The sequence below is a fragment of the Salmo salar genome, chromosome ssa03 (genome assembly GCF_905237065.1).
Source record: "Salmo salar chromosome ssa03, Ssal_v3.1, whole genome shotgun sequence".
Lineage (NCBI taxonomy): Eukaryota > Metazoa > Chordata > Actinopteri > Salmoniformes > Salmonidae > Salmo > Salmo salar.
This window is the reverse complement of record NC_059444.1, coordinates 75,307,507-75,326,804: the sequence shown is the minus strand read 5'-3', so window position 1 is coordinate 75,326,804 and position 19,298 is coordinate 75,307,507. Positions and strand designations below refer to the sequence as shown.

General features: G+C 40.0%; 1 protein-coding gene and 1 gene segment (V, D, J or C); both read right to left on the bottom strand.

Annotated features, from left to right (window-relative positions):
* The window catches only part of LOC106601675 (uncharacterized), a gene marked incomplete in the record, with an annotated part of 737,295 nt that overhangs the window by 685,876 nt on the left and 32,121 nt on the right, over nt 1–19,298 (bottom strand).
* On the bottom strand, nt 4,266–4,984 carry LOC106594792 (Ig heavy chain V region 914-like). The segment is given in 2 exon segments: nt 4,266–4,799; nt 4,888–4,984. Coding segments are annotated over 2 exon segments (399 nt in total).

Genomic DNA, 19,298 nt, shown 5'->3' with positions numbered 1-19,298 from the left:
AAAAAACGACCCTCTTTACAACAATCTGAACCAACAATGATAACTTGCAACTTCAAGTAAATTGGGAAAACAAATCTAAATAGATACCACATGTCACAGTAGTCACACTTGATCAACAATGTATTTCCATAAATCGAACAAATGGTTTTCTATTTATAAGACTTTAGAAACAGGGATTCTGCATTATTCTACAACAGCAGAATCTAGAAATTGAGGAACATTTGACTTTCAAGGAAACAAGCAAATTGAGGTAAACCATTTCTATGGTGGACTATGAACAGGTCTATTCAATGACACTTTTGCATCGAAAATAAAAGCCCAAAATATGTTCTTTCTACACTCAACATAGAATGGGAAAATTAAACATTTGATGGATATAATACATTTAAGTTTGCTTACCGTGAGACGGCTGACTTGGTCCCTTTACCCCAGTAGTAAAAGCTGCTGTCCATTCACTACCTGTACAGAAAACCCTGCCTCAATAGGCAGCTTTAAAGTTGTGATTCTGAACCCAACAGATGGCCATGCCATATCATAATATAATCATACAGCTGATTTATTGAGGACAGATGTTGTGATTTCACTTTGTATACCTTTTAAAAACTGATGCTCATGTCCATGTCACGACATCACTCCATCAAAAAACATACTTTTTAAAATGTAAAATAAGTACCAATGGGGGTTATATCAATATCAGACGTCATTTGAAGAATACTGTATGGTTTCTCCATTGTCCCAATCCTTATGCAGATATAATGCAGGTTTAGTCTCCTGAGGTTGTCTGTACAGCCCCATTTCACGGTGCCCCCAGCCCATATCACAGTGATATACCCCAGCACAAAAACACCACCTTCACATCTCCATAGGGATTCCATATGACTCTGCTCTCAGTGAGGTATAAGAAACTACAACTTATAGAATTATATTCTCTAGTGAGTTGGTGGATTAATCTTCATTGTTTTGTCTTATTGTGTTTCTGACTAAAGGTGCTATCCATTGTCAGTTCTGTAACAGTTGTTTGCAAATGTACGGATTTATGTTGCAGTATAAAACCCAATATCATGGCTATGGCCAAAATCATGTTTATGGGTGAGGATTCATTAGGGTTACATTGGCTACCATTGTCCTGGGAGGTGTTTATTTGACCTGATCAGTGTTGATGTGTCCATACAGGAGCAAAGGGGTTTTTTGTACGACGTAATATCGCGTGTGACCCCATATAGTCACAGTGATAAACACCATACAAAACTTCCCACCAGTACCCACACCTGCTCAGAGGACGGCAACACATTCAGATGGTTGTGGATAGGTGATCATACACATATCTATTATTTCTTTGAATATTTTACAATATTGTTTATCTTCAGTTAACTGTTATGTATTATATATTATAGAAAATGTATTTATTATTTCGAATTAGAACATTTTACCTAAATCTTTGCTGGTACAATTCTTTATAACTGCTATAAACATGTATTGGAAACTTTCTTATAGTAAGCCTTTCTTATAATGATGTTTTAATTTTCTACCTAACTCAAAATAATTGTTATTTAACTTCAACATTAGTATGTATGGTTTAACCTTCATTAAAGTGGTTATTTAGTCAGCAAATGAAAGGTTTAACATTTAATAGTTGTTATTTAGTCAGCATCATTATGAATGGTTTAACATTTAATAGTTGTTTATTTAGTCAGCATCATTATGAATGGTTTAACCTTTAATAGTTGTTATTTAGTCAGCATCATTATGAATGGTTTAACATTTAATAGATGTTATTTATTCACCATCATTATGAATGGTTTAACCTTTAATAGTTGTTATTTAGTCAGCATCATTATGAATGGTTTAACCTTTAATAGTTGCTATTTAGTCAGCGTCATTATGAATGGTTTAACATTTAATAGTTGTTATTTAGTCAGCATCATTATGAATGGTTTAACCTTTAATAGTTGTTATTTAGTCAGCATCATTATTAATGGTTTAACCTTTAATAGTTGTTATTTAGTCAGCATCATTATGAATGGTTTAACATTTAATAGTTGTTATTTAATCACCATCATTATGAATGGTTTAACATTTAATAGTTGTTATTTAGTCAGCGTCATTATGAATGGTTTAACATTTAATAGTTGTTATTTAGTCAGCGTCATTATGAATGGTTTAACATTTAATAGTTGTTATTTAGTCAGCATCATTATGAATGGTTTAACATTTAATAGTTGTTATTTAGTCAGCATCATTATGAATGGTTTAAACTTTAATATGTGTTATTTAGTCAGCATCATTATTCATGGTTGAACCTTTAAAATGGGTTGGCAGGTAGCCTAGTGGTTAGAGCGTTGGACTAGTAACCGAAAGGTTGGAAGATCAAATCCCCGAGCTGACAAGGTAAAAATGTGTTGTTCTACCCTTAAACAAGGCAGTTAACCCACTAGGCCGTCATTGAAAATAAGAATTTGTTCTTAACTGACTTGCCTAGTTAAATAAAGGTAAAAAAATAGCCTTTTGTTTAGTAAGAATCATTATGAATGGTTTAAACTTTTAATAGTTGTTATTTAGTCAGCATCATTGTGAATGGTTGAACCTTTAATTGTGAATGGTTTGGATGTTCACAATCTTTATCACTAATTTAACAAAGAAAAACTTTGTATCGCTTAATTAAAAAATCTGCTTATAACCTGCTTATAAACATGAAACAATTTTGTACTTACATGCACATGTCTGTTACTCATGGTTAAAATATGATTGCAGATATATGGTTCTAATTATGTATAAAGCTTTTCACACAGTTTATCTCATTCCCAGGAAGTGTCTATTTTGACTGTGACAATGTGAACTGGGTAATCCTTAGGGAAACGATGGTTTCATGCGACAGACATCTTTGTTGTTTTTGTACAGGTCATGCTTTGCTTCACACCACTGTGTGTCATTATATCTGATACAGTAATACACAGCTGTGTCTTCAGTTTGAGTTATCTTCCTTCTAAAGTCACTATGTTTTTGGATCCATCTTTGGAGATGCTGAACCTGCTTTTCAAAGAATCCTTGCAGTTTCCATCTGAACCATTCCATAGCTTTATCTACAGGATGTCTAATCCAGTCTGTGGTATAGCTATCATCACTGATAGAATTCCCAGATACCTTACAGGTGATGCTCCAAGACTCTCTGGGCTTTACAACCATAGAGCTTGGCTACTGAGTTCTGGGTCAACAATACCATGCTCACCTGTGGGGGGATTGAGATATTTGAAAATGGTCTAACATCAGCTACATGAAAAATGGATAAAGCTTGATTATGTTATAGTACTATCTATTTAATGAAAAAATAAACAGGAGGCAGCTGCCAGCAGCAGCAGCAGAGATGCAGGGAACATGGTTTATGTGGAAGCTGAACTGATGGGAACAGTACTTATTTACTCCAACTAGGTGAAGGAGAGACAGACCCTTCTATATATACTGTACAAAGGGGGGAATTGATTTGCATCAAAGTCTGAGATTTAGGATTAATGCAGAAGTACAGTTAGTAAATTTCTAGTACCACGGTGACATGTTGAGTAGAATATATTACAGTTTAATAATACAGTGTAATTACAGTGTAATAATACAGTTATCTGTTATGGAATGCATTGTGCAGCATTATGAATGGTTCTGTTCTGCTCGTGGTTTACAGTATGTTATTCTCATCATTATCATTGATGCACAGATGGAGATAATCTAACTTTTGGTGTCCACCAAAGATACAGTATATACAGTTGTCACGACTTCCGCCGAAGTCGGTTCCTCTCCTTGTTCGGGCGGCGTTCGGCGGTCGATGTCACCGGTCTTCTAGCCATCGCCGATCCACCTTTCATTTTCCATTTGTTTTGTCTTGTTTTCCTGCACACCTGGTTTACATCTCCTCATAATTACTATGTGTATTTAGCCCTCTGTTCCCTCCATGTCTGTGTGGGGTATTGTTTATTGTTCAGGTTGGCACGCTTGTACTTGGTTATTGTACAAGATGCTGCATCACTTGTTCTTTGGGCATTTGTTTTTGTGATGCAGTTGCGTTCTGTTCTATTAAATGCTTCAGCAAAGTGCTTTGTCCACTCATCTCTGCTCTCCTGCGCCTGACTTCCATGCACCAGCTACACCCACTGCCTGACAACAGCCTATTACTCTTTTCATATATCAGTCAAAGTCTGCTATCAAAATTCCTCTTTGATATTTCATTATGTTCAATGGCTACATTACTACCTACCAGTAACTCAAACTCTTAATTGGATTAGACTGATATACAGGTGAATGTAAATAAGCTGTAATCAAGATTATATTTACTGACTAACATGGTCAGAGTGGTTTAAGCTTCATTGAGCTTGATGAGGAATGGTATGCTGTGAATACACTTGTGCTGGATCCTCAGTTTATTGTCTGTCTTACATCCCATTAGACTCTTCCAGTGAGAGAAGTGCTTGATCAGTTTATGTACAGCTCTTTAGCCTCCTGTGTCACTGTGTCTCTGGCACAATAATAAACAGCAGAGTCTTCAGTCTTCAGACTGTTCATCTGGAGATACACCTGTTTCATGCTATTGTCTCTGGAGATGGTGAACCGACCCTGAACAGACTGGGGGTAGTAGGTGCTTCTGCTGTCATGGGTAATAGCTGCAACCCACTCCAGTCCTTTCCCAGGAGCCTGTCTGATCCAAGCCATCCGGTAGTTATTCATGTCTAAACCAGAGGCTATGCACGTCAGTTTGTGTGGTTCTTCAGGCTTTTTAACTACTGGTCCAGACTCAATCAGCCTCTGACCCTGAAAACCTGTTGATAAAAAGAGAGTATTTCAAACTTGAAGAAGAGCTTTTAAGTACACACAACCATCTGTTGAAAGTAAAAACAAAGTGTTTACCTGACAGTCCTATAACCATTAGCAGTAGCCCTACTATGTAATCTTTGTTAAACATTTTTGACTATTGTCAGTGTCTATCACTCAGTCTAGTATTCAGAGCTTCAGCCCCTCTCTTCCACTCAACAGTGAGATAAGTAGTGATGGAAGAGGTCAGAGTTTTGCATTGACTCCTCCTCACAGGAAGGGAAGATCACACAGAGATTAAATAGAGAACTCAGAGATGGGAAACAGATTCATATGTTCTGAATACTTTGTTAAATACTTGTTCATGTGACAACAAGAACGATCAACCAGACAGGGCAAGAGATCCTCTGATTGTGTAGTTAGAATGTTAGAGGCTGGACTCTTTTATAGTGTAGTGCTTTGTGATATTGTTTTATTATTTACAGTAATTATTCTTAGTATTATTCTAGTGTTACATAAAGAGAGGAAGTAGTACACCAGTTAGCCATATTGTTAGTTTTTTTTGTACAGCTGCTTCACCAGCTTCAATCAGTGTGTCTGTCGAGCACAGTAATAAACAGCAGAGTCCTCTGAACTAAGACTCTTGGCCTCTAAGAACTGGGTGTTTATGGAGACGTCCTCAGTCAAGGTGAACTGGCCTGTCAGGGTGTCTGAGTAGGTAGCAGAGTTTGAACCAGTGCTCATTCTCCCAATCCACTCCAGTCCTCTCCCAGGTTTCTGCCTTGTCTAGTGAATGTTATAATTAGTCATTGAAAAACAAGAGATGTAACATGACACCTGAGAAGGTGACTGATCCAGTCTGACATCAGAACAAACACCTTCAAAACAAAAACATCAAAATGCAGTTAAAGATGTGGTATTTACACTGATTTAGAGTTTGAACATGATACTCAGACATTCTTCAAAACCCCATTTTACATTGGCGTGTAATGTTCAGAAATGTTTTGCCTCCCAAAACTTCCGGTGAATGAGCACATAAATTTACAGAAATACTCATCATAAACCTTGATAAAATATTCAACAGTTATTTAAAGAATTATAGATACACTTCTCCTTAATGCAACTGCTGTGTCAGATTTTAATAAAGCTTTACGGCGAAAGCAAATTTTACAATAATCTGAGTACAGCGTTCAGACACGAAACCATACTCGCCATTTTGTGGAGTCAACAAAACTCAGAAATAATATTATAAATATTCACTTACCTTTGATGATCTTCATCAGAATGCACTCCCAGGAATCCCAGGTCCACAATAAATGTTTGTTTTGTTCGATAAAGTCCATAATTTATGTCCAAATACCTCCTTTTGTTCACACGTTCAATCCACTACTCCAAATGCAGGAAGCGTGCACAAATGTTACGACGAAAAGTCAAAAAAAAGTTATATTTACGTTCGGAGAAATATGTTGATGTATAGCATCAATCTTTAGGACGTTTTTAACATAAATCTTCAGCAATATTCCAACCGGACAATTCCAATGTCTTCAGAAAATAAAAGGAACACAGCTAACTCTCACCTGAGCGTGCGCCTCTAAGCTCATGTCATTTTCTCACTCATCAACTTCCAGGCCCTCTTGTTCGCTCCATATTCACAGTAGATGCATGAAACAATGTTCTAAAGATTGTTGCCATCTAGTGGAAGCCTTAGGAAGTGCAAAATGAACCCTAAGTCACTGTATACTGGATAGGGAATCACTTGAAAAACTACTGTTATACTCACAGACATTATTCAAACAGTTTTAGAAACTTCAGAGTGGTTTCTATCCAAATCTACTAATAATATGCATATCCTACCTTGTGAGCCTGAGTAGCAGGCAGTTTAGCCTTTGGGGTATAGGGGGCAGTATTTTCATTTTCGGATGAAAAGCGTGCCCAGAGTAAACTGCCTAATACTCGGGCTCAGAGTCAAATATTTGCGTATTATTAGTAGATTTGGATAGAAAACACTCTGAAGTTTCTAAAACTGTTTGAATGATGTCTGTGAGTATAACAGAACTCATATGGCAGGCAAAAACCTGAGAAAAATTCAACCAGGAATTGTGGAAATCTGAGAATTGTAGTTCTATCAAAACTACAGTATCTGTGGGGTCACGTTGCACTTCCTAAGGCTTCCATTGGCTGTCAACAGCCTTCAGAAAGTTTTTCCATCATTCTCCTGTTACTGGGCAGAAAATAGGAGCTCAGTCAATGAGTGGACTGCCTGAGGACAAAGGACTTGGTGATGCGCGAGCCCGACAGTGCGCCCATCCTTCTTTTTCTTCTTGAATGAATACACTATTGTTCGGTTGGAATATTATCGATGTTTTATCTTAAAAATACCCTAAGGATTGATTGTAAACAACGTTTTACATGTTTCTATGAACGGTAATGGAACTATTTGACTTTTCGTCCTCTGGTGCTGCGCTCGCGCATTATGCCTTTGGATAGTGATCTGAACGCACAACAAAACGGAGGTATTTGGACATAAATATGGAGTATTTCAAACAAAACTGAACATTTCTTGTGGAAGTAGGAGTCCTCGGAGTGCATTCTGACGAAGATTAGCAAAGGTAAGATAATATTTGTAATACAAATTAGAGTTTTGTTGATGCCAGAACTTGGCATCAACAACAGCCGATAGCTTGCTTCGATGGCTGAGCTATGTACTCAGAATATTGAACAATGTGCTTTCTCCGTAAAGTTATTTTGAAATCTGACAAAGCGGTTGCGTCAAGGGGTAGTGTATCTATAATTCTTTCAATAACTGTTGTAAATTTTATCAACGTTTATGATGATTATTTTTGTCAATTGATGTGCACATTCACCGGGGGGTTTGGTGGGTATACATTATCTGAACATCACGCGCCAACGTAAAATGCTGTTTTTGGATATAAATATGAACTTTATCGAGCAAAACATACATGTATTGTATAACATGAAGTCCTATGAGTGCCATCTGATGAAGATCATCAAAGGTTAGTGAATATTTTAGCTGTACTTTTGGTTTTTGTGATGCATGTCCTTGCTTGGAAAATGGCTGTGTGGATTTTCTTGTGAAGTTTATGTCCTAACATAATAAAATGTTATGCTTTAGCCGTAAACCCTTTTTGAAATCAGACAATGTGGTTAGATTAATGAGAGTCTTATCTTTAAAATGGTGTAAAATAGTTGATTGTTTGAGAAAATGAAATTATGATATTTTTGCTGTTTTTATATTTTAAGGCGTCATGCTATTTCACTTGCTGTTGAGAAGTTAACCTGTTAGGGCTAGGGGGCAGTATTTACACGGCCGGATAAAAAACGTACCCAATTTAATCTGGTTACTACTCCTGCCCAGTAACTAGAATATGCATATAATTATTGGCTTTGGATAGAAAACACCCTAAAGTTTCTAAAACTGTTTGAATGGTGTCTGTGAGTATAACAGAACTCATATGGCAGGCAAAAACCTGAGAAGATTCTGAACAGGAAGTGCCCTCACTGACAAGATCTTGTTCTTCTTGTCTCTGTTTATTGAAGACTGAGGATCTTTGCTGTAACGTGACACTTCCTACAGCTCCCATAGGCTCTCAGAGCCCGGGAAAAAGCTGAACGATATCGAGGTAGCCTCTGGCTGAAACACATTATCGCCTTTGCCAAGTGGCCGATCAGAGGACAAAGGGCTTAGGCGCGTGCCCGAGTCGACCCCATGCTGTTTTTTCTTTCGTCTGTTTACCTAATTGTAGATTCCCGGTCGGAATATTATCGCTTTTTTACGAGAAAAATGGCATAAAAATTGATTTTAAACAGCGGTTGACATGCTTCGAAGTACGGTAATGAAATATTTAGAAATCTTTTGTCACAAAATGCGCCGTGCGCGTGACCCTTATTTACCTTTCGGATAGTGTCTTGAACGCACGAACAAAACGCCGCTGTTGGAACATAACTATGGATTATTTTGGACCAAACCAACATTTGTTATTGAAGTAGAAGTCCTGGGAGTGCATTCTGACGAAGAACAGGAAAGGTAATCAAACTTTTCTAATAGTAAATCGGAGTTTGGTGAAGGCTAAACTTGCTGGGTGTCTAAATAGCTAGCCCTGTGATGCCGGGCTATCTACTGAGAATAATGTAAAATGTGCTTTCACCGAAAAGCTATTTTAAAATCGGACATATCGAGTGCATAGAGGAGTTCTGTATCTATAATTCTTAAAATAATTGTTGTGCTTTTTGCGAACGTTTATCGTGAGTAATTTAGTAAATTGTTAGTAAATTCGCCGGAAGTTTGCGGGGAGTATGCTAGTTCTGAACATCACATGCTTATGTAAAAAGCTGTTTTTTGATATAAATATGAACTTCATTGAACAAAACAGGCATGTATTGTATAACATAATGTCCTAGGTGTGTCATCTGATGAAGATCATCAAAGGTTAGTGCTGCATTTAGCTATCTTCTGGGTTTTTGTGACATTATATGCTAGCTTGAAAAATGGGTGTCTGATTATTTCTGGCTGGGTACTCTGCTGACATAATCTAATGTTTTGCTTTCGTTGTAAAGCCTTTTTGAAATCGGATAGTGTGGTTAGATTAACGAGAGTCTTGTCTTTAACCTCTATGGGCTAGGCGGGATGAATTCGTCCCACCTACGTAACAGCCACTTGAAGCCTGTGGCGCGATTTTCAAAACCTTAAAAATCCTATTACTTCAATTTCTCAAACATATGACTATTTTACAGCTATTTAAAGACAAGACTCTCGTTAATCTAACCACACTGTCCGATTTCAAAAAGGCTTTACAACGAAAGCAAAACATTAGATTATGTCAGCAGAGTACCAAGCCAGAAATAATCAGACACCCATTTTTCAAGCTAGCATATAATGTCACAAAAACCCAGAAGACAGCTAAATGCAACACTAACCTTTGATGATCTTCATCAGATGACAACCCTAGGACATTATGTTATACAATACATGCATGTTTTGTTCAATCAAGTTCATATTTATATCAAAAACCAGCTTTTTACATTAGCATGTGACGTTCAGAACTAGCATACTGCCGGGGAATTCGCTAATATTTTACTAAATTACTAAAGAGAAACGTTCACAAAAAGCATAACAATTATTTTAAGAATTATAGATACAGACCTCCTCTATGCACTCGATATGTCCGATTTTAAAATAGCTTTTTGGTGAAAGCACATTTTGCAATATTCTAAGTACATAGCCCAGGCATCACGGGCTAGCTATTTAGACACCCGGCAAGTTTAGCACTCACCATAATCATATTTACTATTATAAAAGTTTGATTACCTTTTGTTGTCTTCGTCAGAATGCACTCCCATTACTGCTACTTCAATAACAAATGTTGGTTTGGTCCAAAATAATCCATCGTTATATCCGAATAGCGGCGTTTTGTTCGTATGCGTTCCAGACACTATCCGAAATGGTAAAGAAGGGTCGCGCGCATGGCGCAATTCGTGACAAAAAAATCTAAATATTCCATTACCGTACTTCGAAGCATGTCAACCGCTGTTTAAAATCAATTTTATGTAATTTTTCTCGTAGAAAAGCGATAATATTCCGACCGGGAATCTCCTTTTCGGCAAACAGAGGAAAAAAATCACAAAGACGGGGGCTGTCGGGTCACGCGCCCAAGCCCAGAGTCCCTTGATCGGCCACTTGAGAAAGGCGATAATGTGTTTCAGCCTGGGGCTGGGATGACGACATTCAGGTTTTTCCCGGGCTCTGAGCGCCTATGGACGACGTAGGAAGTGTCACGTTAGAGCAGAGATCCTTAGTAAAAGATAGAGATGGCAAAGAAGTTCCAGAAATGGTCAGACAGGCCCCTTCCTGTAAAGGAATCTCTCAGGTTTTGACCTGCCATTTGAGTTCTGTTATACTCACAGACACCATTCAAACAGTTTTAGAAAATGTAGGGTGTTTTCTATCCATATGTAATAAGTATATGCATATTCTAGTTACTGGGTAGGAGTGGTAACCAGATTAAATCGGGTATGTTTTTTATCCAGCCGTGTCAATACTGCCCCCTAGCCCTAACAGGTTAAACTTCAAAACTGAATGGTCAGGGCTCTTAGCGTTGTGAACTTTTGATGCCTCAAAAGCTGTGCTTGCAAGCTCTCTGAGTTGTAAGATAGGCAAGCCAACGTGGGCTGCAGGGCCCAAGTAGGTAATGAAGGTGGGATACATGTTCGACAGAAACATTTGTTTGAATGGTAACAGCTCTTCCATTCCTGTTTCTGTGAGTAGGCCAAAGTAAGCTGAACGAAGCCTATGATAGAAAGCTTGTGGGTGTTCGTTCCGAGCTTGTTTGACGGTGTTAGCCAGTGAGCTATCGTGTTTGCGAGTCGCAGAACCACTGAATTCTAATTTCAAAGCTGTGGCAAGTTTAGCATAGTCATTTAGCACGTGTTGCTGTTGTAGACGAATGAACCTTGTCACGTGTCTATTCGACGTTCGCTTCAACAGGTAAACCCTGTCAGAACCCGTAGCGTTCGGGTAGCCACCCAGCGCGTCCTCTACGTCAGCTAGGAACGTCTCAGCATCGCTTTGGCTGACCTGGAACGGGGTCAAAGGTGGGGAAATTCTTGACGAGTTTGTCAAGGTATTCTGCACCAAGCGGGCGGAGAGGGTTGTCTTCATCCTGTGGAGAGATTGGGGCCGAAAGGCCAAGAGAAGAAGCCAAGCCTTGTTGTTGTTGGCCAAGAGGCGCCATATTACTAAGTGCCGAAGGGCCAAGAGGAGAAGACTGAGGGACACATGAGGGAGGCAAGGTCTGAAACCTATTGTCTTCACTCCTGTGAGTACAGGGCTCCGGTTGCTTGGATGGGAAGTCGCGCTGTAGAGCGTGACCATTCTGGATTTCCTCCAGATGGTACCTAAGGGTGGAATTCTGCTGCATTGCAGAGTCCACTTGAGCGCTTAGAGTACTGATTTTGGACACGTGAGTGTCACACCTGCTCCTTTCGTTCTCAAACTTATCTGTCATGGTTTGCAGATAGAGGTCTTGAGTACGGAGCGAGAGATTCAGTGATGAGATTTCCTCTGCTTGCTTAGAAATCAATATTTCCAACCTCATCACCTGAGTTCTCTCATCATTCATTTGGTCAGCGACTTCAATAAGTTCTGCTGATTTATCATCCAACTTTGTCATTGTGTTCATTAACTGATCGTCTTTGGTCTGCAGCGCTTTGAGGAGCACCGGTTATTTTGAGTAACATTCAACAAAACAGCATGCATGTTGTCAAGTTGAGCGCTTCCTGTTTGTAGATAACTCTTCAGATTTATCTAGTTTGGCGTGGACATCATCGTATTTAGTTTTGGCTAAATCGAGTTGTTCCTGTAGCATATGATTTTGTTCCTGTAGAAAACGATTTTGTTGAAGAGCTTGTGCTTGTTCATCGTCGTACGTTTTTGCAATTACATTTAATTGTTCAGTTTTCGAACGCAGTTCCATAGCTAGCAGAATTTTTCCCTTTTCTGCATTTGTGATTGGTTTCCCGGTTCTCTCCACCTGTCCCTTTATGTCTACCGTTACCTGCTCGTGCTTCAGCTGTGCACTGCGGTATTGGACAGATGGCAATCTCGGATGGCAAGACATCAGAGCTAGACTGGAGAGAACCTTTACGAGGCCTGCGCCCGATGGTTGATTTTGGAAAACATTGTTGTCTGCTTTTCCACTAATGGCATAATTAGGGTTGTTATCGCTGCTGAGGTCAGAGATCAATCCATTTACGGGTGGAGGTTCACTAATTAGCGGACGAGTGGGAACCACCCCTCTGATAGCTTGCACATTATTAGAACATTTGAAAGGAAAAATTGTTTTTCCTAATTTTCCAAAATTTGGTTTTGGAATGTGGAAAACTGCAAAGACGATTTTAATCTATTTATAGACGTTAATGAACCATCAGTACTGTACAGTACTGTGGAAGTTGGACGTGAATGAATTTGCAAAAGCAAATTGAATTAATCAATGCCAATGATTAGTCCTACCTGGGTAGGCTATCTGGGTATTAAACTTGAATTACCTGAGAGGTTGCTTCATCCAGGTTAATATGCAAAGTTTAAGTTGTCTCATTTAATTGGAAGAACCTAGAAAGTTATGTTCGACAATTTAACTAAATAAATTGAATGAGACGATAATCCATACAATCTCCATTGATTGGATATCATAAGTGTAAACCGTAGGTTCAAATGTTGGGACCCTTCACCACTAGGGTACGCACCTCCCTGGGGCTGAACGTCCGTATGGGGTTTTACTGACTGTGCCTTGCTAAAGCAGATTTTACTGATTAATCTATTTATGATATATCAAACCTGTATAGGCTATCTGGGAATTAACTTTGAATTAACCTGAGAGCATTGCTTCATCTAAGTTAAGTTTGGAAAAAGTTAATCATGTCTCATTGTAGACGCCCAATCAATTTTGGATATTATTTGAAAGATCCACTTGAAAAGGTAAATCTGGCAATTAAATTAAATTGAATGAGACGTGCTCCACGTTTGAATTTCCCCTAGAGATGTACTGGCAATTCTTCACCACCAGGGTGCAGAATGCTGAAATTTAAACGGAAGTACAAAGGTCGGACTTCCGTCGCGCTTAGTGGAGAAATTTTAAACGTGTTACGGTGGGGGTAAAATGTTCCCTCTCTGTTAGCTTACCCGTAATGCTAAGCTATTGCTACTTGGTTCAGGAGTATCCTTCCAAGCACCAAAATAGGATCCTTTCCCTTATGGAAAGGGTGGGTTTTCTAGTGACGTCTCACCTTAACCCCATTCAGCATACTCTGCTAGCGTTTATGTTGACCAGAGCGACACGGTACTTAACTACAATACGCATACGGTCTGCCCACAGTCCTAGTGCGGTAGGCAAACCACTCGGCCTCGGTTCCCTGACAGCTAACCTCTAATTTCTAACCTTACTCTAGAAGTTAATATTTACCGACAGAAATAGTACCGTTTGGCCTAACGGACTAAATCTGGAATTTAATCCTCACTGCTATCGACATAAGACCGGAGCTATTCTAAATAGCTTCTCTCAATGGAAAATGCACAATCACTTTGTTTACATAGCAGGCTGTTTGTACACTTCTGTTTGCACAATTGATATATAGAATTTCACAGCAAAGTCCAATTCTATCTTAGATTCCTCGCACGGGGGCTCCAATATGTCGCGTCTTTGGGGGTACCATTAAACGAAAGATATGTTTATCAATTAGCTCCCTGTAATTATTATCACGCGATTAAACTGATTAATCGTTTAATTGTAATTAACTAGGAGGTCGGGGCACCAAGGAGAATATTCAGATTACAAAGCTATAATTTTCCTAATATAACTTTCCTGTACTATAATATTATATTCTATTATAGTATAGGTCGATTATCTTCTAAATTTAAATGGTGGATTTACCTCTAGTCCAGTCTCATTCCAAAACGTCGGAAATTGTTGTATCTGCACGAACCCAGTCTTTACTAAAATCATCCATACATCAATTGTCTTAAAATCATTTATTTACTACACTAAGTAATTAACAGAAAAACATACAAACAGTAATTATCGTCAACAAAGGATTGGTATCGGAATGTGCCCTTGTGGGCTAAACAGGCTGGTCGGCCTGTTGAACAATGGGTCATAAATGGTCAGCTGAGAAGTTTACACAGAGTTCATTAACAATTGACAATTGAAGGCTCACTCATTCGGGAACAATTGCAATCAATATATATATTTACGCTCAGTGTGTCGTTCTGATTCTTGTTGGAGAGTAGTTCTGTTGGGGAGTTTTGTCCGCGTTCTCTCTCTCTCTCTCTCTCGGTTAGAATGGATCTTTCAGAGCGACATTCATTGATGTCGTCATCGAATGGTTGTTTCGTTGGTCTTCGCGTTCGATGATATAATTTACTTAGCTGCAGACTAATAATTAATATCAAAGACTTGTTCTTATTCTGTCGGTATCAATAGTCTAAAAGTTAAGCACGTGGTATGGTTCACTTTCAGTAGAGTACTTGGATGGTCAAACCTCTGGCCATAGAGTGTAGGCCTGGTCTGGAGAAATGTAAATCAGGGAGTGTTTTATAGTGCCCATCGAACAGGCTGGTCAAATGACGCCTGGTCCTGTATATGTCCCTGGGGCGTGCCTATGACTGAGTTAGATTTGGTTACAGAAATACAATTCTATCACATTACATCAGTACATAGCATCTCAATGTCTTACAAAAGCTTTATCCTTATCAATACATTCCATACACCCATATGAGGCAAGTCTTAAACTGAGTCTATTATATAAACAGTTTTATGGTAATATGGCTATATTGTCTCTTCTGAGTATCACAAAATGGTACCAGCGGATCAGTTCGTAGCTGGATTCTTCAATTCTATGAGTTGGAAGAATTTCCTTTGTCTCTCTATGGGCCATGTGGCCAGAGACTTTCCTGGAATTTTAGAGTTTTTTCTACCCTTTACACACAGGGTGGATTGTGTGCAAAAGGGAGAGGCCAACGTCATGACACCATGGAAACGAGAAATGCCAGAACTCCAAGACAACTATAGAATCGCCAAGAAACTGTTTGAAGGTCTGAAGAAAAGACTGAAGAAGGATGTGACATTGTACAGCAGATACAATGAAGTAGTAGAGGACTACTTACAACAGGATATGGCAGAGGACGTGCCCAAGGACAACGCTTCAAGCGCAGACAACGTAAATACTACTTACCTCACCATGCAGATAAGGTGACGACAAAACCGAGACGATAAGGTGACGACAAAACTGAGAGTGGTGTTTGATGCCTCGTCCCATGAAGATGGCTGTCCATCCCTCAATGACTGTCTACTCACAGGACCGAACCTGAATCCGGATCTGCTCAGCGTTCTGATAAAGTTCAGGCTACATGAGATCGCATTCATGGCAGACATCAAGAAGGCTTTCCTGCAGATATCCCTAGCAGAGAGAGACAGAGACACCGTGACAGGCCCACCAAGGGGAGAAAATGAAGAGAAGCTGCGTGTTCTGAGGATGAAAAGAGTGGTATTTGGAGCTTCCCCAAGTCCATTCTTGCTGGCAGCTACAATCAGGAAGCACCTGAAACAATATGAAACAGAACAACCAGAAGTTGTAGAGATACTGAGAGAGTCACTCTATGTAGATGACTTCATTGCATGTCCACGCAATGTTGAAGAGGCTTACTTTGTGACAACAACTGTAAAGCGAATGCTGTCGATTGCAGGCATGGACCTCTGCAAGTGGATGACCAACTCTCCTGAATTGAAAACAAAATGGGAGGAGAGTACGACAACTGACCACCGGTTGACGCTTAGAAACACAAGGAGCAGTGCTTAAGGTTTTAGGTTTAGTATGGTGACCAGAAACAGATGACTTTGTGTTTGACCTCAGGCCGCTACTGAGCATTCTAAAGCAAAGGGAAAACACAAAGAGAAGTGTTCTGCAGTTGTCTGCAAGTATCTTCGACCCTCTTGGTTTCCTGACCCTCTTCACCATCGGGATCAAGTGCAAGTTCCAGGAAATGTGGGAGAGGGGACTCACCTGGGACGAAGAATTACCACCTGATCTGACACGAGAATGGCAACAGTGGTGTTCAGAACTACCCCAGTTACACCAGCTCACCATACCAAGGTGGTACAGAACAGACATGCGTCCACAGAATAGCCACAATAGCCACCTGAAACTACACGTCTTCTGTGATGCAGGTGAAAGGGCTTACTGTGCAGTAGCTTACTTGCAAGGTTAATCACAAGACCAGGAAACAACAAGTCTAGTCGCATCCAAGTCCAGAGTAGCCCCACTCAAGAAAATGACGCTGCCACGCCTGGAGCTCATGGGAGCTGTGATTGGAGCGAGACTAGCAAACAACCTGATGACCACACTGAAAATGTAAGAAAAACAGATCAAAATGTGGACAGACTCGATGATCATGCTGCATTGGATTTGCAGCTCAGCTCAGAAATGGAAACAGTTTGTCGCGAACAGAGGACGGAAATCCAGTCCATGACCAATCCAGAGTCATGGTCGCATATTGAAGGGGGAAACTAATCCAGCTGACCTCCCTACAAGAGGACAAACTGTTCAAAACTTGACACATAGCGAGCTATGGTGGAATGGACTCAGAATTCTGACATCACCCAATCAGTCTGAGGAGCCTGATGATAACAAGGTTCCAGAAGAGGTAAATACAGAACTCAAATTCAGTTGCCAGGTTACTGTACAACTCGCAGCAAACAGCACAGACATCACTGAACCTGTGTTGGAGCTTGAAAGGTACAGCAAACTGAAAAGATTGTTCAGAGTCACCGCCTGGATAAAGAGATTCATAGCCAATGCTTGTACAAACATAAAGATGCAAGGTGAACTGACTGCTGACGAACTGTTCGATGCAGAAAAGTACTGGATTAAGGTAACACAATGATAAGGGAATTATATAATAAAGGTAAATGAATAAAGAATCCATCCCTGAAACATAACTGACTAGTAATTCATAGTTATGTAGCATGTATAATGAATAATTAAAGTACTAATCGAAAGGCCCATAAGGTCTAGTAGAGGCCCGGGACAAAATGTGTGTGTGTGTGTTTTAGTGGGCCTAAGATAACAACAAGTAGACTGTGATTGACCCGGCAGCTGAGGAACTTTGAGTAACTTAGAGAAGAAAGGGAGTGACCCTCATGGTTTCTCTAATCCTGGGGGAAAGGAACAGACAGCACTGGGTAGTGAATAACCATGGTGAAAAGTCTGGGGAGAGATACAATTCACCTACTGTTCGGTGTGTATGTATGTGCGTAGGATATCTATTGTTTGTGTGAAGGTATGTGCGTAAGCGGTAGTGAGCATAAAATGAACATCTTTGTGTAATGTACTTCAGAACGTTCTCTGAATAAACTGTACGAACCTTTTGCAGAAAGCTGAGTCCTTGCCTAATTATTCTTTACCCAGTGTCTTACAAACCTTGGGAATTAGTCAAGGCTTATTTATTGTTAATTATTATCATTGGTATAGAAAATTCCACTGACACACAACAACAGAGTTTCGGACAGGAGATCAAACTACTGAAGGCAGGAAAAAGGCTAAACAATGACTGTAAAATCAGAGAACTGAAACCGTTCTTGGACGAACACGAACTACTCAGAGTAGGAGGAAGACTGCAACAGTCCAACTTCACATTCAGAGAGCAGCACCCATGGGATCTGCCCAACAAGTACAGATACTCAGAAATGCTGATACAGTGCAACCATGAGAAGGTGATGCATTCTGGAGCAAGAGACACTCTAGTACAAATCAGAGAGCGATACTGGATCTTGCGTGCTAGGCAGCTAGTCAAGAGCACAGTGGCAAGATGTATAGTGTGCAAGAGATTCAAGGCAAAGGCCGGACAGCAGGTCACTGCGCCTTTACCAATAGCCAGAATAACTGAATCCCCACCATTCGAAGTCACAGGTGTGGATTTTGCAGGACCGCTCTATGTGAAAGAAAATGGTTCTGTGAAGAAGTCATACATTGCACTGTTCACTTGTGCTGTAACCAGAGCAGTGCATTTGGAACTGGTCTCAGATCAGTCAACAGAGACATTCCTGTTAGCTCTAAAAAGATTAATCTCAAAGAGAGGATTATGCAAGGTAATCTACTCAGACAATGCAAAAACGTTCAAGAGAGCTGATCAGGACTTGAAAGGGCTGTGGAAGGCAATCGAAGAGCCCCAACTCTTGGCATTCTTTTCAGAAGGGGGGCATCACCTGGAGGTTCATTGCCGAGCGAGCAGCCTGGTGGGGCGGATTCTGGGAAAGACTCGTCAGGTCAGTGAAAACATGCCTGCGAAAGGTTCTTGGGAGAGCTTCACTCAACTTTGAAGAGATGTGCACAGTCCTGACAGAGGTTGAAGCTATCCTAAATTCTAGGCCTCTGACCATCGTGCACAATGAAGTGGATGAACCACAACCCCTGAACCCAACACACTTCCTGGTGGGTAAAAGACTAACCTCTTTGCCTCCAAAGCCATTTCCAGCTGACACTCAGCACCCAATGCTAAACAAGGAGGAAATTACATGCAGATGGAAGTACAGGCAGAGAATTGTGACCAGCTTCTGGAACTACTTGCTGGATCTAAAGTCAGCACACCGATGTGACACGCCACAGCCCACCCCACTGAAAGCGGGTGACGTTGTACTCATTGGAGAAGATAACACACCCAGACAAACCTGGAAACTAGGAAAGATTGAGGAACTGTTTCCAGGCCGAGATGGCCTAGTTAGGTCATGTTCAGTTCGTACTGCTTCATGGACTTTGTTGAGGAGACCTTTTCAGCTGATATACTGCCTAGAGATTTAGATGAACACAGTTGTTCATCGGGGGGAGGATGTTGTAACGTTAATGGGTTACAGAGTTAATGTTTAAGTTAATTCATTGAGCTGTATCTACAGATATTTTCTTTACAGTTATTTACATATGCAATTGTATTAGAATTTGTGTGT